This window comes from Thalassophryne amazonica, chromosome 21 (assembly GCF_902500255.1).
Source record: "Thalassophryne amazonica chromosome 21, fThaAma1.1, whole genome shotgun sequence".
Taxonomy (NCBI): Eukaryota; Metazoa; Chordata; class Actinopteri; order Batrachoidiformes; family Batrachoididae; genus Thalassophryne; species Thalassophryne amazonica.
The window spans coordinates 6,870,497-6,895,484 of record NC_047123.1 but is presented as its reverse complement, the minus strand read 5'-3'; the positions used below and the strand labels follow the sequence as shown (position 1 = coordinate 6,895,484).

The 24,988-nt window shown below is 39.5% G+C and overlaps 1 protein-coding gene across 1 annotated transcript; it reads left to right on the top strand.

Annotated features, from left to right (window-relative positions):
- The first annotated feature begins 1,507 nt into the window (after window positions 1-1,507).
- Window positions 1,508-24,346, top strand: selenol (selenoprotein L). Its single transcript, XM_034162608.1, has 9 exons — window positions 1,508-1,659; window positions 3,851-3,929; window positions 4,064-4,117; window positions 15,469-15,514; window positions 16,945-17,072; window positions 19,205-19,319; window positions 21,321-21,443; window positions 23,403-23,540; window positions 23,663-24,346. The coding sequence occupies exons 1-9, from the start codon at window positions 1,527-1,529 to the stop codon at window positions 23,828-23,830; spliced, it is 984 nt and encodes a 327-aa protein (XP_034018499.1). The 5' UTR covers window positions 1,508-1,526; the 3' UTR covers window positions 23,831-24,346.
- Window positions 24,347-24,988: the final 642 nt, after the last annotated feature.

The window sequence follows — 24,988 nt, the reverse complement described above, 5'->3', positions numbered from 1 at the left end:
TTAAAAGGGAGTTTTTCCTTCCCACTGTAGCCAAGTGCTTGCTCACAGGGGGTCGTTTTGACCGTTGGGGTTTTACATAATTATTGTATGGCCTTGCCTTACAATATAAAGTGCCTTGGGGCAACTGTTTGTTGTGATTTGGTGCTATATAAAAAAAATTGATTGATTGATTGATACTGTCAACATTTAATGGTAAAAAGCACAAAATTTATGTTTAATAACCAAAAATTTGACATCCTCCCATGCTCAATTTTTCACCCCTCTCCGCTGGGGATAATAAATAGCAAAATCAAGATGCCCACTTTGCCCTTCCTGAACATATTCAAAGCTGGAGCTCATTGTACATGCATTAGATGCATACATTATCCTCCCTTGGGGGGAGGAGGAGCAACAGGAAGACAGAGGATGGGAAGGAGAGGATCAGTAGTAGCCAGTAAACCAGCAGTGAGCAGTATTTCTGGTATTTACATTTGCAAATTCTGTTTTACTTTCACTTTTGCTGCTCTGTGTGCTTCTTACCCTGTGTGCTGCTATACAATGCAGCTGGCACCTCAGTTTCCATGATGGAGTCTTCCCAAGAGATTAATAAAGTTCTGTCTAACCTAATATTGCTCCATTTGAAGAACCTTGACTTCAGGCTCCTGTGGGACTCTGCAACCAGCAACCAACCTTGTGCTTATATTAGTAGATGTTCTCTTTAGTAACATGTCATATAAATGAAGTGTTGTTTTCTATATTTTCTTACACACTGAATCCATTCCAACTACAGTTACATTTTTTTTCTTTTTTTTTCTTTTTTTTTGTGGAAAAAACAATTGAGCTTTGCATGATATCTACTTTCTTTTGTTATAGATCAAACAGTTATGCAAAATTTGGTGCTTCTACCATAAAGCTCACAATTACTTTTGTTCTTATGAAATATATGAACAGATTGTAGTTGAAATATTTTTAGTGTATACTGACAAGTATATCAACAAACATCGAAGCATACTTGGTGTATACTGAGAAATATACAGCAAAGTGTGTTTGGTATATACTGGCAAATATAGTAGAAAAACAAAATATGCTTTGGGAAACTAGTTGTAGTTGTTTACACTTGACAGTGCTTGTGGCATCGTATTCAAGAAGACTTGAGGCTGTAATTGCTGCCAAAGGTGCATCAACAAAGTATTGATCAAATGCAATTTGTTGGCTTTTTATTTTTAATAAATCTGCAAAAAAAAAAAAAATCAAGTAAACTTTTTTCACGTTGTCATTATGGGGTGTTGTGAGTGGAAATTTGAGGGGGAAAAATGATTTAGTCCATTTTGGAATAAGGCTGTGACATAACAAAATGTGGAGAAAGTGAACACATTAAGGTGTCAGCAAAACGTATGAATGAATCATGAGACTCAAATTCCTTCCTCCACTGCCAACTCAGACCGTCTATTCTGTCCTGCACTTCCTCATGCTCACCACTAGGTGCTTCCTTAGTTCATGAGAGACCACGTGACTGGTCACATGATCAGGGTTGACTCCCCTCGCGGATGTCAGTGCTGACCGAGTGTGAGAACATGAGTGAAGGTCCGACTGTGTCACTGGAGACTTTAACTAGTAGTTTGTCTCTGCTGGTTAATTTAGGAACAGATCTTCTCAAAAATGCCAAACAGGAAGCAGAAGGTAGGAAACCTCCTTTAATCCGGCCTGAAATCATTAATTCACTGCCTCTGAGCACCTTATGAACCTTTTTAAGATGAAATATGACTAATATTAACTTGAAATTTAAAAAAAAAGAACATACTCAACTAATCAAATGTTATTATTTATAACATAGGTCCACATATAAGTAATCATGAGCATGCATTTATGAATAAATAACCTCCTTATCACAGCTAATGTTTTATAATTGGCATAATTCAGCCTCATGTGGATTCCTGCAATTACACTTTTGTTCACACAACCGGGCAAAATTTCCATCTTTGTCATCCTAGAGCTACAGTTGTGCTTTCTACAGGTAATCGAATGAAAGAGTCTGAACTTTTGCGTGTCACTTCATAAAAATTCTATTTTACCTCATTCCTGGATAGTTTAATTTTAGATTCATAAGCTCCTGATTATTAAAAAAAATTTCATTAAAAATGATTTCCAAAATTAGATGGATGTCACACTTAGACATTATTATTATTATTATTATTATTATTATTATTATTATTATTATTGTGGAATTAAAAAAAATACAGCTAACATTTATTTTTGTTGGAACTGAGTTTGCGTTGAAATGCCAATAAAAAAGGGGACGGGGCATCAAATGTTACTTTTGCACAGTACTTACTGTATGTTAAAAGTGATTATGTACATTTCTACACCATAAATTCCTGGATTATATACATTTATTTCCTTTGGGGGAAAAACTCAGCATTTTCTCAAAATAAAGAAAATGGATATATTTCATTTTAGAAACAGTCTGAAAATTTGTTTTTACATGAAACCATGGCTGTGAGAGAATTTAGTCAGTAGATGTACCTGAAAGAAGTCAATCTTTATTAAAAAAAAAATAAAAATCATGGTCAGATCAGAGGACAAACATGACCCATTTTAGACCTGTTGGAGGAAACAAATTTGTTAAATCTCATCACCTGTGTCATCCTTCCAAATATGTGCCTGTGAATAGATGATAACCTTAACATATTAACATGATAACCTTGCGTATTCTCCAGAAATTTGTTACAGTTTTGTCTTACTTTAGCTCCTTTTGGACAAAAAGCCATTTGTAGCTTCCTACAGAGTGAAAAATATACACCCCAGAGACCAGCTGATGCCATAATTCAAAAACCTGGATGTAATCTAGTAAATATCTGTAATGTTACCTTGCTAGATGATTTCATTATAAAAGTATAATCCCCTGAAGTTGGAAAATTTCTGTTTCTCACGTGGATTTTTTTTGTGCAAAATATCTCTATTTCCTAAATGATGACACTAATATTTTGCTTAGAGGGTAAAAATAAATAGATTTACAAATTAGAAATATTCCAACAAAATCTGAAGGAGTGACCTGCGAAGCCTGAGGTGAGTTGCCATTATATGTATATAGTATAATATAGTATAGGGTCATTCCGTATTTATAGAAGGTCAGATTGACATTGGATGAGTTTTCATTCTAATTGTGGCCACCAGAGGGCTTAGTCTTTATATACTTGTGTACAATATTTCTTGACAGACTTTACTCATCAAGGTGAAACTTGTTAAACAAGATTAACTCACTAAGACCTTGGACAAGTTCAGCATTGGGCACATTTGAACTGGCCAAGAACGGTCTGAGTCTCTTAAGCATTGTGTACATGATATCTTGACAAATACTTTGTGTGTCAAGGTGAAAGTTGGTACACAAGGTCACCTTAATAAGACATCAGACCGGTTTGAGGTTGGGTGCATTTTGATTCTAATAGTGGCCACCATTTAGACGAGTCTCTGGAACATTGTGTATGAGATAATGCCTCCAGGTTCAAGTGGATTGTGATTAAGTTCCTGCTGTAGATTATACTTTGCTAAGGGCTTGCGCACATTTGAGTTGGATTCGGCAATGCAGGTTAGGACCAGCATTACACTTGTTTTGTTTGTTTATTTTTTTAATCAAAAGATGTTTAATTCAGTGCAAATCAAATAACATTTCACTATGTTGTATCATTGTTTTTCACTCAACTGTATTTAACATGTGGACTTCTGATAATTGTATTTGTGTCCAGAAGAAGTTAGAAAACTTGTAACATCTTTTTAAAGCTAAGAATTAAAATGTCTGTTACAATATAATAACCCTGTCACACTTCTATGCAGTGCATAGGAGCTTTAACTACAGCCTTTTGTTTCCATGCAGCCTCCATGGAAACTTTTGTCCCCTATAAGATCACCACTTTACTCCGCCTGATCTCATTAGGGGCAAATTTCTTTGAAAGGTAGGTAATTCATATATTTATAGATTATTAATTAGTTGAAATGCAACATAAGATCTTGTCATGGTTCAATAAAAATAAATAAAATACTGGCACATTTTCTTTCAGTAACGTTAGTGTGTTAATGTTTTTATCAGCCTTGGAGTGAAGACGAAGAGTGAAGCAGAATCCATTTGGCAGAAATCATACCAGTAAGTAAGATGTTAGAATAAAAATAACCAGTTCCATTGGTCACTGGTTGTTATTATTATAGTATTATTATTATGAGTGGCACACTGGTTTTGTGCACTGAAAAATTATCAAAATATCTCCAAATGACATCCTTTGCTTATGTTTCTAATTGAGAACATTTTTGTAACTGGTTGCTCATCCAGGGTGTACCCCACCTCTCACTCAATATTTGTTGGGATAGGCTCCAATACCCCCATTACCCCCATTACCCTTACATGGATTAGGCAAGTACAGAAAATGGATGGCTTATTAAAATAATTATTGTTCAACAATGAGAAAAAATGTGACGGGTAACCAGTGGTGGAAGAGGTCTTAAGATGTTTTACGTAAGTAATAACAGTAATACAACACTCCTGCATTGAAAATGTTATTATTGCCATCAAAACTGCACCTGAGCTCATAGCAAAGGCTGTCAATACTCATATACATGTGATTTCTTAGTTTTCGTTTTTTATATATAAATTTGCAAAAATCTAAAAGAAAAAAAAAACCTTTTTTGCATTATCATTATGGGGTATTGTGTGTAGAATTTTTAGATTAAAAAATGAATTTCATCCATTTTGGAGTAAGGCTGTAACATAACAAAACGTGAAAAAGTGATGTGTTACGTAAGTAATAACAGTAATACAACATTATATACTACTGTGTTGTAAGTAAAAATCCTGCATTGGAAATGTTATTATTGGCATCAAAATATACTCAAAGTACTAATAGTAAAAGCAAAAGCTCATTTCAGAATAATACTGGATTATGATTATTGATATTATTGTTTAGGTATGATCGTCAAAGGAACCAGTTTTATTATTGTTTTTTTTTTTTAGATACCTCCTCTTTAAGCTAACATGACTTATCAGTTAATCTTTAAAGTTCAGAAAACATAAAATATTTTGACTTCACTTTGTCCAAATCATGGCTTTGCTGAACTAATAAATGTTTTAAAAGTAGTTTATTGTAGATCTGCATGCTAAACTTCTTTGACAAATTGTTTAACAACAGCTAACTAAATTGTTTATTTGTTTGTTAGCTGTTTTCTAATACACTCAACAAAAATATAAACGCAACACTTTTGGTTTTGCTCCCATTTTGTATGAGATGAACTCAAAGATCTAAAACTTTTTCCACATACACAATATCACCATTTCCCTCAAATATTGTTCACAAACCAGTCTAAATCTGTGATAGTGAGCACTTCTCCTTTGCTGAGATAATCCATCCCACCTCACAGGTGTGCCATATCAAGATGCTGATTAGACACCATGATTAGTGCAGAGGTGTGCCTTAGACTGCCCACAATAAAAGGCCACTCTGAAAGGTGCAGTTTTATCACACAGCACAATGCCACAGATGTCGCAAGATTTGAGGGAGCGTGCAATTGGCATGCTGACAGCAGGAATGTCAACCAGAGCTGTTGCTCGTGTATTGAATGTTCATGTCTCTACCATAAGCCGTCTCCAAAGGTGTTTCAGAGAATTTGGCAGTACATCCAACCAGCCTCACAACCGCAGACCATGTGTAACCACACCAGCCCAGGACCTCCACATCCAGCATGTTCACCTCCAAGATCGTCTGAGACCAGCCACTCGGACAGCTGCTGAAACAATCGGTTTGCATAACCAAAGAATTTCTGCACAAACTGTCAGAAACCGTCTCAGGTAAGCTCATCTGCATGCTCGTCGTCCTCATCGGGGTCTCGACCTGACACCAGTTCGTCGTCATAACCGACTTGAGTGGGCAAATGCTCACATTCGCTGGCGTTTGGCACGTTGGAGAGGTGTTCTCTTCACGGATGAATCCCGGTTCACACTGTTCAGGGCAGATGGCAGACAGCATGTGTGGCGTCATGTGGGTGAGCGGTTTTCTGATGTCAGTGTTGTGGATCGAGTGGCCCATGGTGGCGGTGGGGTTATGGTATGGGCAGGTGTCTGTTATGGACGAAGAACACAGGTGCATTTTATTGATGGCATTTTGAATGCACAGAGATACCGTGACGAGATCCTGAGGCCCATTGTTGTGCCATACATCCAAGAACATCACCTCATGTTGCAGCAGGATAATGCACGGCCCCATGTTGCAAGGATCTGTACACAATTCTTGGAAGCTGAAAATGTCCCAGTTCTTGCATGGCCGGCATACTCACGGACATGTCACCTATTGAGCATGTTTGGGATGCTCTGGACCGGCGTATACGACAGCGTGTACCAGTTCCTGCTAATATCCAGCAACTTCGCACAGTCATTGAAGAGGAGTGGACCAACATTCCACAGGCCACAATTGACAACCTGATCAACTCTATGCGAAGGAGATGTGTTGCACTGCATGAGGCAAATGGTGGTCACACCAGATACTGACTGGTATCCCCCACAATAAAACAAAACTGCACCTTTCAGAGTGGCCTTTTATTGTGGGCAGTCTAAGGCACACCTGTGCACTAATCATGGTGTCTAATCAGCATCTTGATATGGCACACCTGTGAGGTGGGATGGATTATCTCAGCAAAGGAGAAGTGCTCACTATCACAGATTTAGACTGGTTTGTGAACAATATTTGAGGGAAATGGTGATATTGTGTATGTGGAAAAAGTTTTAGATCTTTGAGTTCATCTCATACAAAATGGGAGCAAAACCAAAAGTGTTGCGTTTATATTTTTAAGTGTATTTATTTATTTATTATTATTTATCACTAATTTAGAAGATCTTCACTTAGCCTGGAAAAAGAGTTTGTTGCTCTATAAAAAAGCCCTCCGTAAAGCTAGGACATCTTTCTACTCATCACTAATTGAAGAAAATAAGAACAACCTCAGGTTTCTTTTCAGCACTGTAGCCAGGCTGACAAAGAGTCAGAGCTCTATTGAGCTGAGTATTCCATTAACTTTAACTAGTAATGACTTCATGACTTTCTTTGCTAACAAAATTTTGACTATTAGAGAAAAAATTACTCATAACCATCCCAAAGATGTATCGTTATCTTTGGCTGCTTTCAGTGATGCCGGTATTTGGTTTGACTCTTTCTCTACGATTGTTCTGTCTGAGTTATTTTCATTAGTTACTTCATCCAAACCATCAACATGTTTATTAGACCCCATTCCTGCCAGGCTGCTTAAGGAAGTCCTACCATTATTTAATGCTTCAATCTTAAATATGATCAACTTATCTTTGTTAGTTGGCTATGTACCACAGGCTTTTAAGGTGGCAGTAATTAAACCATTACTTAAAAAGCCATCACTTGACCCAGCTATTTTAGCTAATTATAGGCCAATCTCCAACCTTCCTTTTCTCTCAAAGATTCTTGAGAGGGTAGTTGTAAAACAGCTAACTGATCACCTGCAGAGGAATGGTCTATTTGAAGAGGTTCAGTCAGGTTTTAGAATTCATCATAGTACAGAAACAGCATTAGTGAAGGTTACAAATGATCTTCTTATGGCTTCGGACAGTGGACTCATCTCTGTGCTTGTTCTGTTGGACCTCAGTGCTGCTTTTGATACTGTTGACCATAAAATTTTATTACAGAGATTAGAGCATGTCATAGGTATTAAAGGCACTGCGCTGCGGTGGTTTGAATCATATTTGTCTAATAGATTACAGTTTGTTCATGTAAATGGGGAATCTTCTTCACAGACTAAAGTTAATTATGGAGTTCCACAAGGTTCTGTGCTGGGACCAATTTTATTCACTTTATACATGCTTCCCTTAGGCAGTATTATTAGACGGTATTGCTTAAATTTTCATTGTTACGCAGATGATACCCAGCTTTATCTATCCATGAAGCCAGAGGACACACACCAATTAGCTAAACTGCAGGATTGTCTTACAGACATAAAGACATGGATGACCTCTAATTTCCTGCTTTTAAACTCAGATAAAACTGAAGTTATTGTACTTGGCCCCACAAATCTTAGAAGCATGGTGTCTAACCAGATCTTTACTCTGGATGGCATTTCCCTGACCTCTAGTAATACTGTGAGAAATCTTGGAGTCATTTTTGATCAGGATATGTCATTCAAAGCGCATATTAAACAAATATGTAGGACTGCCTTTTTGCATTTACGCAATATCTCTAAAATCAGAAAGGTCTTGTCTCAGAGTGATGCTGAAAAACTAATTCATGCATTTATTTCCTCTAGGCTGGACTATTGTAATTCTTTATTATCAGGTTGTCCTAAAAGTTCCCTAAAAAGCCTTCAGTTAATTCAAAATGCTGCAGCTAGAGTACTGACGGGGACTAGCAGGAGAGAGCATATCTCACCCGTGTTGGCCTCTCTTCATTGGCTTCCTGTTAATTCTAGAATAGAATTTAAAATTCTTCTTCTTACTTATAAGGTTTTGAATAATCAGGTCCCATCTTATCTTAGGGACCTCGTAGTACCATATCACCCTAATAGAGCGCTTCGCTCTCAGACTGCAGGCTTACTTGTAGTTCCTAGGGTTTGTAAGAGTAGCATGGGAGGCAGAGCCTTCAGCTTTCAGGCTCCTCTCCTGTGGAACCAGCTCCCAATTCAGATCAGGGAGACAGATACCCTCTCTACTTTTAAGATTAGGCTTAAAACTTTCCTTTTCGCTAAGGCTTATAGTTAGGGCTGGATCGGGTGACCCTGGACTATCCCTTGGTTATGCTGCTTTAGACGTAGACTGTGGGGGGGTTCCCATGATGCACTGTTTCTTTCTCTTTTTGCTCTGTATGCATCACTCCGCATTTAGTCATTAGTGATCGATCTCTGCCCCCCTCCACAGCATGTCTTTTTCCTGGTTCTTTCCCTCAGCCCCAACCAGTCTCAGCAGAAGACTGCCCCTCCCTGAGCCTGGTTCTGCTGGAGGTTTCTTCCTGTTAAGAGGGAGTTTTTCCTTCCCACTGTTGCCAAGTGCTTGCTCACAGGGGGTCGTTTTGACCGTTGGGGTTTTTCATAATTATTGTATGGCCTTGCCTTACAATATAAAGTGCCTTGGGGCAACTGTTTGTTGTGATTTGGCGCTATATAAAAAAAAAGTTGAAGTTGAAGTTGATTGGAACATACAAGCATAAGGGTTTTTTTTTTGTTTGTTTTTAGCTTGTTCACTGTTGTAAAAGTATTACTTATGTGTAGCGCCTTGAGGCAGCTTTGTTGTGTATAAATGAAATAAATTCAAAATTCAAATTCAACCAGTCAAACAACTGGAAATCTTGTATACGTCATCAATAGAAAGACTGAAACGCTATTCAAATCCATGTGTAGTGTTGTTAGAAATACTAGAAACTGAAATTGGGTGCTCTTTTGCTTTTTACCAGAATTCAATCCAATCCAATTCAATCCACTTTATTTCTATAGCACATTTAAACAACAGAACAGTTTCCAAAAGTGCTGCACATAAAAATGATTATACAACTATACAAAACAATAAACCCACTCAGATACTAATAAATAAATAAACATAAAAACAATAAATAAATAAAACACTGGGCCAAAGACAACAGAGGATCATACAACTCATGCAGAGCTAAAAGCCAGAGAATAAAAGTGGGTCTTCAGACGAGACTTAAAACACTCCACTGTGGGGGCTGTTTGAACGTGGAGAGGCAGAGCGTTCCAGAGTCTGGGCCCAGCCACAGAGAAGGCCCTGTTCCCCCTGGTCTTAAGTCTCGTCCTAGGCACCACAAGCTGGAGCTGGCCCTCAGACGTCAGAGCACGCGCTGGGGAGTAAATTTAGAGGAGGTCTACAATATATTGTGGGGCCAGTCCATTTAAAGCTTTAAAAACAAATAATAAAATTTTAAAATCAATCAATCAATCAATCAATCAATTTTTTTATATAGCGCCAAATCACAACAAACAGTTGCCCCAAGGCGCTTTATATTGTAAGGCAAGGCCATACAATAATTATGTAAAACCCCAACGGTCAAAACGACCCCCTGTGAGCAAGCACTTGGCTACAGTGGGAAGGAAAAACTCCCTTTTAACAGGAAGAAACCTCCAGCAGAACCAGGCTCAGGGAGGGGCAGTCTTCTGCTGGGACTGGTTGGGGCTGAGGGAGAGAACCAGGAAAAAGACATGCTGTGGAGGGGAGCAGAGATCGATCACTAATGATTAAATGCAGAGTGGTGCATACAGAGCAAAAAGAGAAAGAAACACTCAGTGCATCATGGGAACCCCCAGCAGTCTAAGTCTATAGCAGCATAACTAAGGGATGGTTCAGGGTCACCTGATCCAGCCCTAACTATAAGCTTTAGCAAAAAGGAAAGTTTTAAGCCTAATCTTAAAAGTAGAGAGGGTGTCTGTCTCCCTGATCTGAATTGGGAGCTGGTTCCACAGGAGAGGAGCCTGAAAGCTGAAGGCTCTGCCTCCCATTCTACTCTTACAAACCCTAGGAACTACAAGTAAGCCTGCAGTCTGAGAGCGAAGCGCTCTATTGGGGTGATATGGTACTACGAGGTCCCTAAGATAAGATGGGACCTGATTATTCAAAACCTTATAAGTAAGAAGAAGAATTTTAAATTCTATTCTAGAATTAACAGGAAGCCAATGAAGAGAGGCCAATATGGGTGAGATATGCTCTCTCCTTCTAGTCCCCGTCAGTACTCTAGCTGCAGCATTTTGAATTAACTGAAGGCTTTTAAGGGAACTTTTAGGACAACCTGATGTCCTAAACTTCACAGGGAGCCAGTGCAAAGACGCGAGAATGGGTGTAATATGTTCATGTTTTTTGCTCCCCGTTAAGAGGCGTGCAGCAGCGTTTTGGACTAACTGCAATCTGTGAAGTGTATTTTGATTAATTAAAAAAAAAGTGAATTGCAGTAGTCCAGGCGTGAAGAAATAAAAGCATGCATGAGGCGCTCCAAGTCAGAAAAGGATAAAATTGATTTAATTTTGATTAAAAGACGAAGTTGATAAAAGCTGGATTTAACAACCGCCTTGACCTGCCTGTCCAGTTTAAGATCAGAGTCCATAATGACGCCAAGGTTGGTGACTGTGGGCTTCATGTGTTGACTGAGAGGGCTCAGGTCTAATCGAGCTGTGGAACCAACACTGGGCCCAAACACAATCACCTCGGTTTTGTTCTCATTTAAGCTAAGAAAATTTTGAGCCAACCAAGCCTTGACGTCTTCCAGGCACACAAGCAAGGGTGTCAGGGGGCTGCTAGAGTTCTTCTTAATAGGCAAGTAAATTTGAGTATCATCTGCATAAAGATAAGATATGCCATGTTTTCTAAACACCTGACCTAACGGGAGAAGGTACACGGTGAAGAGAATAGGCCCAAGAATAGAACCCTGGGGGACTCCACAGTTCAGAGGAACAGAAGACGAGGTGGACTCCCCCAGCCTGACAGTAAATGAATGGCCTGTAAGGTAAGAGTGGAACCAGTCCAAGGCTGTCCCCCAGACCCCCATAATTCACACACAACAATTCAGAATCACTGAGCAGCGTAATTCGCTAATTATGCTGCTCAATTCCAAATTGGAAGTCCCAAAAAACAGTTTTATTTGTTATTATCTATCGTCCACTTGGTCGTTACTGTGAGTTTCTCTGTGAATTTTCAGACCTTTTGTCTGACTTAGTGCTTAGCTCAGATAAGATAATTATAGTGGGCGATTTTAACATCCACACAGATGCTGAGAATGACAGCCTCAACACTGCATTTAATCTATTATTAGACTCTATTGGCTTTGCTCAAAAAGTAAATGAGTCCACCCACCACTTTAATCATATCTTAGATCTTGTTCTGACTTATGGTATGGAAATAGAAGACTTAACAGTATTCCCTGAAAACTCCCTTCTGTCTGATCATTTCTTAATAACATTTACATTTACTCTGATGGACTACCCAGCAGTGGGGAATAAGTTTCATTACACTAGAAGTCTTTCAGAAAGCGCTGTAACTAGGTTTAAGGATATGATTCCTTCTTTATGTTCTCTAATGCCATATACCAACACAGTGCAGAGTAGCTACCTAAACTCTGTAAGGGAGATAGAGTATCTCGTCAATAGTTTTACATCCTCATTGAAGACAACTTTGGATGCTGTAGCTCCTCTGAAAAAGAGAGCTTTAAATCAGAAGTGTCTGACTCCGTGGTATAACTCACAAACTCGTAGCTTAAAGCAGATAACCCGTAAGTTGGAGAGGAAATGGCGTCTCACTAATTTAGAAGATCTTCACTTAGCCTGGAAAAAGAGTCTGTTGCTCTATAAAAAAGCCCTCCGTAAAGCTAGGACATCTTTCTACTCATCACTAATTGAAGAAAATCAGAACAACCCCAGGTTTCTTTTCAGCACTGTAGCCAGGCTGACAAAGAGTCAGAGCTCTATTGAGCTGAGTATTCCATTAACTTTAACTAGTAATGACTTCATGACTTTCTTTGCTAACAAAATTTTAACTATTAGAGAAAAAATTACTCATAACCATCCCAAAGACATATCGTTATCTTTGGCTGCTTTCAGTGATGCCGGTATTTGGTTAGACTCTTTCTCTCCGATTGTTCTGTCTGAGTTATTTTCATTAGTTACTTCATCCAAACCATCAACATGTTTATTAGACCCCATTCCTACCAGGCTGCTCAAGGAAGCCCTACCATTATTTAATGCTTCAATCTTAAATATGATCAATCTATCTTTGTTAGTTGGCTATGTACCACAGGCTTTTAAGGTGGCAGTAATTAAACCATTACTTAAAAAGCCATCACTTGACCCAGCTATCTTAGCTAATTATAGGCCAATCTCCAACCTTCCTTTTCTCTCAAAAATTCTTGAAAGGGTAGTTGTAAAACAGCTAACTGATCATCTGCAGAGGAATGGTCTATTTGAAGTGTTTCAGTCAGGTTTTAGAATTCATCATAGTACAGAAACAGCATTAGTGAAGGTTACAAATGATCTTCTTATGGCCTCGGACAGTGGACTCATCTCTGTGCTTGTTCTGTTAGACCTCAGTGCTGCTTTTGATACTGTTGACCATAAAATTTTATTACAGAGATTAGAGCATGCCATAGGTATTAAAGGCACTGCGCTGCGGTGGTTTGAATCATATTTGTCTAATAGATTACAATTTGTTCATGTAAATGGGGAATCTTCTTCACAGACTAAAGTTAATTATGGAGTTCCACAAGGTTCTGTGCTAGGACCAATTTTATTCACTTTATACATGCTTCCCTTGGGCAGTATTATTAGACGGTATTGCTTAAATTTTCATTGTTACGCAGATGATACCCAGCTTTATCTATCCATGAAGCCAGAGGACACACACCAATTAGCTAAACTGCAGGATTGTCTTACAGACATAAAGACATGGATGACCTCTAATTTCCTGCTTTTAAACTCAGATAAAACTGAAGTTATTGTACTTGGCCCCACAAATCTTAGAAACATGGTGTCTAACCAGATCCTTACTCTGGATGGCATTACCCTGACCTCTAGTAATACTGTGAGAAATCTTGGAGTCATTTTTGATCAGGATATGTCATTCAAAGCGCATATTAAACAAATATGTAGGACTGCTTTTTTGCATTTGCGCAATATCTCTAAAATTAGAAAGGTCTTGTCTCAGAGTGATGCTGAAAAACTAATTCATGCATTTATTTCCTCTAGGCTGGACTATTGTAATTCATTATTATCAGGTTGTCCTAAAAGTTCCCTAAAAAGCCTTCAGTTAATTCAAAATGCTGCAGCTAGAGTACTGACGGGGACTAGAAGGAGAGAGCATATCTCACCCATATTGGCCTCTCTTCATTGGCTTCCTGTTAATTCTAGAATAGAATTTAAAATTCTTCTTCTTACTTATAAGGTTTTGAATAATCAGGTCCCATCTTATCTTAGGGACCTCGTAGTACCATATCACCCCAATAGAGCGCTTCGCTCTCAGACTGCAGGCTTACTTGTAGTTCCTAGGGTTTGTAAGAGTAGAATGGGAGGCAGAGCCTTCAGCTTTCAGGCTCCTCTCCTGTGGAACCAGCTCCCAATTCAGATCAGGGAGACAGACACCCTCTCTACTTTTAAGATTAGGCTTAAAACTTTCCTTTTTGCTAAAGCTTATAGTTAGGGCTGGATCAGGTGACCCTGAACCATCCCTTAGTTATGCTGCTATAGACGTAGACTGCTGGGGGGTTCCCATGATGCACTGTTTCGTTCTCTTTTTGCTCTGTATGCACCACTCTGCATTTAATCATTAGTGATTGATCTCTGCTCCCCTCCACAACATGTCTTTTTCCTGGTTCTCTCCCTCAGCCCCAACCAGTCCCAGCAGAAGACTGCCCCTCCCTGAGCCTGGTTCTGCTGGAGGTTTCTTCCTGTTAAAAGGGAGTTTTTCCTTCCCACTGTAGCCAAGTGCTTGCTCACAGGGGGTCGTTTTGACCGTTGGGGTTTTACATAATTATTGTATGGCCTTGCCTTACAATATAAAGCGCCTTGGGGCAACTGTTTGTTGTGATTTGGCGCTATATAAAAAAATTGATTGATTGATTGATTGATTGATTATCCTAAAGGGCACCCAATTTCAGTTTCCAGTATTTCTAACAACACTACACGTGAATTTGAATAGTATTTCAGTCTTTCTTTTTTTGACAGATACAAGATTTCCAGTTGTTTGACGAGTTCCTTTGATGATCATACTAAATGAATGTAAATTAGCATATTTTGAGCTCTTCCGCCCCTTCTATTGTTCTCTATTTTTAATATGTTATTCCTGGGGTATATCAGAGGAGAATCCCAAATAAAAAAATTTTTTGTTTGTTTTTTTTGTTTTTTGCTATTGCTGGTGGGTCGAGTTTTAATATGACTGGTCTATAAGGTGCCTAGATATTTTTGGTATCGAGCATCTTTGGAGGATCCTTGGGTACCTCTAGAATGACTTGGTGTTGAACGAGTGGTTACTCGGATGAGGACTTGCATCATGAGGGATCTCAGCTATGACATTCTGGCCACATTTTTCTGGACGTGATTCGGCACAGAGATGCCTCAGCGTTGAGAACTCTAGCAACTGGAAAAAGCCAAGGCAATGCCCACATAACCTAGCTGGAGCAGATAGAAGGCTACTTTTGAGAGGTGAAGCTGAAATGGGCATCTTCCCAGGTGGTTGCCATCCAGCACCCATGTAGGTTCTATTATGTGGTGAATGCGACAGCGTACAGGAGCAGAGAGCATTGCCTGACCTGACCAGACCTGTAAATGGCTAGAAAAGATAAGAAATGTGGAAATGTCCACGTCGGTTTGCCTGGCATAGGTATCAAACTGTGGCCTTCAAGGTATTGTGATGTGGCAAACACTTAGGCCAACGTTTAGCGGGTGGAGTTTGTGATGACATCATGGAACAGAGTGTTTGATGTTGATGTTTTTCTTTGACACCTTCTTATTTTTCAGTCATGAAGCAGTAAGAGAAAAGGTTGAAGAACTCCAGCAGCTGGAGGTTTGCAGATTTTTTTTCTTTCATGCTAAACAGTTTGTCCATGTCGATTTATCAAACAGCTCCACATTCATCCATGTAAGATGGGGAAGTAACCACAAAATTGAAAAATTTCAGGTTTCTCCTGTTTTTATTTTTTAAATAAATCCAGTTGGGTTTGTTTTAGGTCTTTATGGATAATTGGTTGTTTGTGGGGCTGTTTTATTCCTACAGTATCTGGGAAACCTCTTGAGCTAGGTGCTTAAAATTTTGTAGGGTTAATATATGCACTTCTCTGCTCCCCTCCACAGCATGTCTTTTTCCTGGTTCTCTCCCTCAGCCCCAACCAGTCCCAGCAGAAGACTGCCCCTCCCTGAGCCTGGTTCTGCTGGAGGTTTCTTCCTGTTAAAAGGGAGTTTTTCCTTCCCACTGTAGCCAAGTGCTTGCTCACAGGGGGTCGTTTTGACCGTTGGGGTTTTACATAATTATTGTATGGCCTTGCCTTACAATATAAAGCGCCTTGGGGCAACTGTTTGTTGTGATTTGGCGCTATATAAAAAAATTGATTGATTGATTGATTGACTCTATGAATGTGAGTAGCACAAGTACAACCCAAAACCAAAAGAAGTTGGAATACTATGGGAAAATACAAATTAAAGGCTAAACAAAGTGCAATGATTCTTACATTTACTTTGACTTCTGTTTCACTGCAGACAGCATCAACCCAAAATATTTCATATTTGCCAACGTCTTTTCATCTGTTAATATACAACACATTCCAAAAAAAGTTGGTATTAAAGGATGTAAGGATTAAATCATCACTTTCACAGCCAGTTTTTTGTTTTGATTTTTGTTTTTTGAGACAACGTGGATGGATACATGAACATTTCCAACTCCAAGAAATATAAACAGTGTGCGAAATCTGTGTCAAGTGGGCAGTTCTCAACAATTGACTGACCATGCTGGAAGTAGACTTGTGAGGGAAGCCACCAAGACGTCTATGACATCTCTGAAAGAATTTTAGGCTTCTGTGGATACAAGTGGAGAAACTGGGAATGGTGCGATATTTACCCATTGCATCTCCAATCACAGCTTTATATTGGAGTCAATTCGTGGAGGAATATAAAAACCGTAAACCGATCAAATCTAGGCTCAGGTTCCCCAGGTGCCTTCTGGCAAACTGCAGCTGAAATTTCACATATTCTTTTAAAGAAAGGCCTCCACGATGCTATTTCATCATGAACAGAAGCCTGTAACTCCTTCAGAGTTATCTGGGTGTCTTGGTGTCTTTGGGGTTGTCGATATAGATATACAGACTGGTATGTATAGGTTTATCATACTGTCAAATATTTATAGTGTGATTTTATAGGCCTTATACAAACATTTGTAGGAAAACAGTTTTATGATTCTGCTGCCAATAAAGTTGTGGTTTCAGCCCTTATTTGTGTGTGCAGGCGGGATGGGACTCCTTCCTGGAGAGTATTGACAGACAGCTACAGACATCAGATGGACAGCTGTCTGCGGGACAGATGGCAGACGGTGCGATCGCCGACACCATCCTCACCGATGGAAGGAGTGGACAGTGAGTCAACACACACGGACTGACTGGGAGTCCAGCTCTACTTCCATTCCATACAACTAAATACTAGTTTAGTGATTCACAGGATTGCTAAAAAAGCAGTTTGAACACAATAGTTTTGAGTTTGTAGCGTCAACAGCAGATGCTACTATTATTGTGAACACCCCCTTTTCTACTTTTTTTACTAATAGTCCAATTTCATAGCCTTAAGAGTGTGCATATCATGAATGCTTGGTCTTGTTGGATTTGTGAGAATCTACTGAATCTACTGGTACCTTGTTTCCCATGTAACAATAAGAAATATACTCAAAACCTGGATTAATCTTTTTAGTCACATAGCACTACTATTATTCTGAACACTACTATATGTGCACCTGCATGGCCATGAGTTATAAGCACAATCTCTGCTCGAGGATCAGCTTTGTGCACGATTAATTATGAGTGTTGTTATTAATAAAATCTAAAAAATAAAAAATATATATCTGCTGCCGGAGGAAAAAAACATTGTGGAGGCATTCATGTAGCTGAAAGGAACGAATTGAAACAGTGCATGCTGAGCAGCTCTCTCACACACACACGCGCACACACACACACACATTCCAGCTCCAAATTCACACTCAGAGTAAAGAAAGAAGCTTGCCAGCTCCACCGATTTAAAAAAAAAAAAAATAAATAAAAAATTAAAAAGTGGGGAAAATCCTGACAGACTTACTGTTTAGATTGTTTTCCAAATGTAAACTCCACATGATCAAAAAAGTGCGCCCGTGCACGCACAATCGCCGGCTGCAGCTTCGCCATTGTGGCATGTAATATAACATCCATTAAGTCCTGGAAATAATGTGTTCTGACTTTTTCCATCTCCGTGTCCAGGCAGTCTGTAAAAACAGTGTCATGGAGATGTCCCACGTCCATGTCCACAGCTTCAGTAAACCAGCATCCACACAAACAGCACGTCGCTACACTTTAGGCTCCAAAATCTGACACTCTGAAAAAGTTAAGAGTTTTGTGGTGAAGCGTTTCGTCTCCTCTCTGTAAATCTGAGCCATCACTTTCGAACAGCAGCTCAGAAGCTTCGTTTTCGGATCGAGCAGGTTTGTTTCCCCTCTTTCGGTCATTATTATTATTATGCTTATTCTAAAATGTGCACACTGAAAAATACAGAGAATTGCCGAATGAGACGTTTTCCAGAAATGCACCTGCTGACGCTCAGAGTGAGAGGAATAAAATACATCAGCGACCACTAATTATCAGCACATGTGCGAAGAGACTTACAATCATGAGTACTTTTTTGTTGTCTTGCTAACTGGGACATGAAAAATCGCGCAACATGTCCTTTAAACAGATTGACGAAAGACCATCAAGCTGTTCTGTGTTTTTGGTAGCGTGTATGCTTTGGAGCGATCAATTAAAATAAAGTGTAGAGCACACACTTCCGCAAAGGACAAACACTCCTCTAGTTACATGGTGGATTCTTTTTATATATTTTTCAGTGTGTGAGGGTAATTCTTGCTATATTTTCTCTGACATTCTTTGATCATGATTGCTGACCTTTGATCCTGCTTGTTCTTCTTTTCTGATTCCTGACCTCGGATTCTCTTCATGTTCGTTTTCCTGACCATTCATCCTTGATCACAAATCTTTGATAACTGATCTCTGATTTGACCTCTTCCTAATCGGCAAGCTTTGATCTGATATTCAATCCTAATCACACTTGATCTTTGAGTTTTTTTCTCATCTTTGATCCTGATCAGCAAGCTTTAATCTTGTACTTGATCCTGATCACTCCTCTTGCATGCTCCTCCTCTTTGATCATGTTTTCTCAGCTTTGATCCCAATAACTAATCTTTAAATCTGACCTTTGGTCTTAATTCTGATTTTTTTTTTAAATATTGACTTTGATCCAAAGCATTTGTGTGTATAGAAATAAAAACTATTATAAGGGTTTTGAGCTTCATTCACTTTTTTAAAAACACACTGTTATTTTGAACACAATTGTACCTCTGTCCAAGTTTAACTGGAATGTCTTCATGTCCTTTTGAGATGTCCTATTACCAGACAAAACTTTGAGATTTGAGTATTTAATTTTAGTGCACAGGTTGCATTCTTGTTCCCGAAGCTTTGTTGTGTGTTTAAAGGAGTGTGACTCTGGGGCAGTACTTTGGTCAGGGGCAGAAGCTCCTGCTGGTTCTCATCAGACATTATGGATGACTGCCGTGACGAGACCACGTGGCTGAGCTGCAGGCCAATCAGGTTGGTTTTTACCTCCGTTCCCCTGAAACCAGTTTTCTAAACAGGTTTCTTCCTTGCTGCACATCAGGACGATCTCAAACTCCACGATAAGCAGTTGTAAGCTACACCTAAACTGAGAGCCAACCACATAACTTTAAGAACTCAGACCAATCAAATGGTACGAGGGAATAGAGATATTGAATAGTTTTTGTTTGTACTTCTGCTTATTTGTTGATGTGATTGTTTTTCTCTGCATCTGTTCAATCTCTTTGAACAAGCTACAACTTAAACGGCTGAACATAAGACAGCGCATTTTTTTATTTTATTAATTTGTACTTTTTATTTCATTAATTTATTTTCTGCAGCTGAGTCCAGGTTAGCAGTTGGCAGTAGAGCAAGCAGCTCATCCCACATTTCCCTATCCTCAGCCAAGTCCTGTAACTTTTCCCAGGGGATCCCAAGGCATTCCCAAGTCATCTGGCAAATATTATCCCTCCAGCATGTCCTGGGTCTTTCCTGGTGCCTGCTCCATCCCTAGAAGACATAACCAGAGGACATCCTCTCTAGATGCCATAACCACCTCAGCTGGCTCCTGTTGATCCAAAGAAGCAGCAGCTCTAATCTGAGTCCCTGTGTAAGCCCAGATAGCTGATGGAGGAATCTCATTTCCACCACTTGTATCTGCGAACTTGTTCTTTCATCATTACCCAAAGTTCATGACCATAGTGGAGAATAGGAGCATAAATTGACTGGTAATACAGAGTCTCAGCTTCTAGCTCAGCTCTTTCTTCACCCTGATGGTCTGGTACAGCATTCGTAAAACATCAGACACAGCGAACAGCTCATGAACAAGACCCCAAGATACTTAAACTCCTCCACCTGGGGCAGTAACTCTCCCCAGACAGTCCACTCTTTTCCAGTAGGGCACCATGGTCTCAGTTTTGGAGGTGTTCTTCACCCAGTCACTTCACACTCGACCTCAAACCTGTCCAGTGTGCATCAGAGGTCACTGCCTGATGAAGCCAAGAGAACCTCAAAAGGCAGCAATGTAATTCATCAAACTGGACACCCTCCTGTCCCTGAGTGAGCCTTCAAATCCCATCCATGAACATCACAAACAGGATTGGGGGCATGGGGCAACCCTGGAGGAGTTCAACACCCACCCAGAACAGGTCTGATGTAATGCTGAACATGCAGACACAGCTTCTTCTTTGGTCTTATAGAGGCCGGATCACGCACTACACCAGCTGCAGTATTCCGTACTTCCACAAGATCCCCTGCAGGACACCTCACAGAATCTGACCACTTTTTCCAGCTCTACAAAACACATGTAGACTGATTGGTCATACTCCCAACCCTCTTCTAATATCTTTGCAAGGGTAAAGCGCTGGTCCACTGTTCCACGACCAGGACAGAACCAGTGCTCTTCTGAATCTGAGGTTCGACTAACACCTAAGTCTCATCTCTTTCATTTTATTTCTGTATTTTATTTTTGGACTTTTGGATTGAGAAAAATTTGGTCATTTTATAATCCAGGTGGTACCAAATTGTTGTGAAGTAAATATTCTTACCTGAAAGAACTTGCTCCTCTATCTAGCTTACAGTGCCGCATGAAAAACAAATGCATATTGTCCTGTGTGGTTCAAAAATTGGTTAAGTTAACCAGAACTACAAATTTTAAGTTCATGTTGATAAATGCAGCAGTCATCAAAAAACTCTCAAGCAGCCAAGAAATATTTTTAAAGCCTTAAAAATTCTGACATTCAGAAAAGCTCACCATAATCTTAAAAGCAGCAGTGTGTCGTTTGGAATTGTTGAAATAAACTGACAGCTCAACAAGTCAATACTCTCAACGTATAGTTTCCTGAATATGTTTGTATAATCAAAAGTATTTGAATTTTAAAGCAGAGGTAGCAGCACCCAGAACACAGTAACAATTTTGAACAAAGCATGTTTTTAGGACTAAAAGAACAAACAGGTGGGTGTACTTAAAATTTTTTTTTTTTGCCTGTCTGTCTACAGGCTTTACTGGAGGCTCAGTCCGTGCGAGTCTTGGTGGTTTCTTTTGGCAGCGTGGAGGGAACACAGCTGTGGATGCAGCAGACCGGATGCACCTTCGACATGCTGCTGGATCCACAAAGAAAGGTTTCCCGGTTAACGAGAAGATTATTAAAGTTGTACTACATTAACTGCTTGAACTCTGCCTCTTAAACTGGCCTTGCGGTTTCAGATACTGTGTGGATGTTTGATCTCGTTGCCAGCTTCCAAATGCATGAAAGGTTTGCAGATGGAACTGTTAAGCTGTGGAAACCTGCTCAGTCAGACTGTCCGTGGTGAAACGTCAGCCTCCAGATGTTACCACGGAGATGGGAATGACAGCAAGGAAACAAAAATGAGAGCAGAAAAATTTCCACATGTGAAACGATGAATCATGAACCACACATTTTGAACTGAGCAAACCATGTGAAAACACTTGTGTGTGTGTGTGTGTGTGTGTGTGTGTGTGTGTGTGTGTGTGTGTGTGTGTGTGTGTGTGTGTGTGTGTGTGTGTGTGTGTGTGTGTGTGTGTGTGTGTGTGTGTGTGTGTGTGTGTGTGTGTGTGAGAGATTCTTATGGACATGATGTTGTGACATATTATGTATCACTTTGTACATCTCATTGGTGATCTGGCTTGCTCCCCAGTCAGAACCACAAGGCTTTTTCCGTACTGTTGTGGATTTAGCAACATGCCTACAACTCCCCTGGATGGGACTCCAGCCCATCACAGGTTACTCCGTCAGCCAAGGTGGATAAACCTGGAATCAAATCCTGTGCTGTATATTGGTAGTCCAACATCTACACCACAAAGCCATCTGTTCCACCTTGTGAAGAAGAAGTCCTGTATAGCGTTGGAGCTTATTTCCAGATCTGTAAAAGACGGTCGCCAGTCTGATACAGGTTACTTTCCCAGCCACTGCTGGTTCCACAGAGACAGACTCAGGACACAAGCATGAGGACGATTTGAGCCCAGGTCTTCATATTATCATGAAAGTAAAGTCTTCTTTTGGCTCAAAAAAATCAAACAGATTTTCCAAAACCCATTTATACAGACTGACGGTTGTCATTTCGTTTTCATTCGGACATAACTGTAACATCATTTGATTACTGTGTTTTTTGGAGTATAAGTCAGTTTTGTTTTGTTTTTTTTACTTCCTTGTGATGTCCTGTGAGCTGTACACTGGCGCAACTTATACCCCCTCCAAAAAAATGTTATTAATAATAATTATAATAAGTATTTCTATAAAGCACTAAACTAAACTACAATAATAAACAAATAAATGGCAGTAGTAAAAGGTACACTGCAACAATACACAGAAATCCCGTTAAAATGCTGATATTGTAGAAAAAAGTGTGACTTATACTCCAGAAAATCAGTGTGTGTGTCAGGAGGCCTATAAATTTGTAAATGCAAATTTTTACAAATTTATAGGCCTCTTGATAATATTTGTAATATGGACCCTCCCTGGAGGTAATTATTCATCAAATTTCAAAAGGATTGGCCCACAAGCAATCAATAAACACGACTGAATCATTGTTCACCAGATGGAAAACTGAATAGAAAAAGGACATTTTTAAGAATTATTTATAGATATTGAAGAAATCTGCACAGATGGGGCACCATGAGATTTAATGAAGGGCACACGGTTGTTTGCACTGGCCGTCCTTTGTCCTCAGTTGTTGGGTGGTTCCTCCAGCAACGTCTGGTTGGGTCGCTTTTTGCTTGACTTGTGATAGAGACACATTTGGGTTTTGCCTTCATCCAAATAGTGAGACATCTGATGTCTTTCTACCTCAAGTCTTCCACAAGCCTACTGTAAACCACACCTGGTTCAGTGAATATCTGGGCATCTACGTGAGAGCCGGTCCCACCAAAGCTGAAGACAACCTATCATCTCCAAGTATTGACCTAGACTTTGTCTGTAGAGCTGCTTCTTAAAAGGAAACCAGGTTTAACATCTACTGAACATGTTTTGTTTTCATCATAAATTGTTCTTGCAACAAAGGCCTTAAATGTTCCTACAACAAACTCTGCAGAGACAAAGTCCTGTGTCCTTTCTGCCACAGATCTACAGAGCTTTTGGCCTTGGCTCATCGTACAGCAAAGTTATGAAGTTCAACATTCTGCTGACGTACTCGGAGTATGCAGCTGCAGGCAGAGACTTCCCTGACATCCCCCCTCATCTTCTGGGAGACATATATCAGGTAGAACTGGGCAAGACTTGTGCAGCGTCGATCAGAATTCCAAATTAATCTTCAACTATGGTAAAGTCTCTACATTCTTACAACAAAGTATTGATTTTTGTTGTTGGCTTTATTTCTTTCAGATGGGGGGCGACTTTTTACTTGATGAAAGCGGGAAGGTCGTCTTTTCTCATGCATCCAAAACCTCTCTGGACAGACCGACTGTCAAAGACATCATACAGGCTGCCGAGCCTGAAGGTGCCTCCAGCAAGTCAGCGGTGAAACGGCGAAATCTGGACCCCAAGCTGTGAAATATGAACCACTGAAACACGTTGATGGAAGAATCAGTGGCTTTTTAATGCGACACTGACGCCGTGGACGGAGAGCAGCTCTTTGACATGTCTCCATAGTGATGTCACGTCTTGCACTCATGACTCCATGAAGAGTCGTGACTGATGATAAGGAGAATGGTGAAGACCACTGCTCTTCTTTGTTGTATCAGCGTTGTAACATGTTAAACAGGGTTTCAAATAGGGGTGGGACATCTTTGGACACTTCAAAAATGATTATCTACACATCTTGATGCATCTCTATTCACACGGTGGGACTAAGTGGTAATTTTCAGTCAAAGTATTGTATTGATCCATAATGAATTTACTTCCAATAAGTGTTGACACAGTTACTTTGAAAACTTACTTCATTAGTTACTTTATACAGGACAACTTGCAACTAATACATGATGCCACTAATAAAGTTACTAGTAATCGAACTTGGTTATTTTTTAAGATTGAGTAATCAGAAAAGTAACTGTTAGTTGGCATGCTGTGTGCTTGTCTATCCAATCACAGTGTGTTTTGCACAATAAAACACCTTCCAAATCACCAATGGTGAATATGAGAGACCTCAGGGTTCTGTTTTTGGCCCTTTGTTGTCTTCACTTCATGAAATAACCTGGCCAACAACATGTGGGCTCACGTTTACTTGCTAGTTTGGTCAGAAAACAAAGAATTTAAGATTTATCATTTTAGGCATTTATCTTTTCAGAATAGACTGAAAAGCAACAGGTGGCTGACTCAAACCCTGAATCTATGTCCAATAGTTCATGTTACCAATCAATCACAAATATTTTGCTGATCAGTATAAATTTTAGATCATTTCTCTAGCCTTCTTGGTTGTGGAGATATAGCAGAAAATATGTTTTTAGGAAAGTTTTTTTGTCGATCTTGATCTTTGCCTGATACTCTCAAAACATTATCTTGAAATATTTGCCCAGATAATATCCATACCAAGCAGGAAGGTTAATTCTAGTAAAATAATGGTGCGTAAATTGCTTTAAGATGAGTAGTACTAATTACCTCGGTTAACATCTTAGGATCTTTGTGAGGTCAATCTTTGCTTAATCTGTTAAACTAAACTATTTGACTATCTTGTTTGACCAAATTATCTGAGTGTTAACACCTACTACCCCT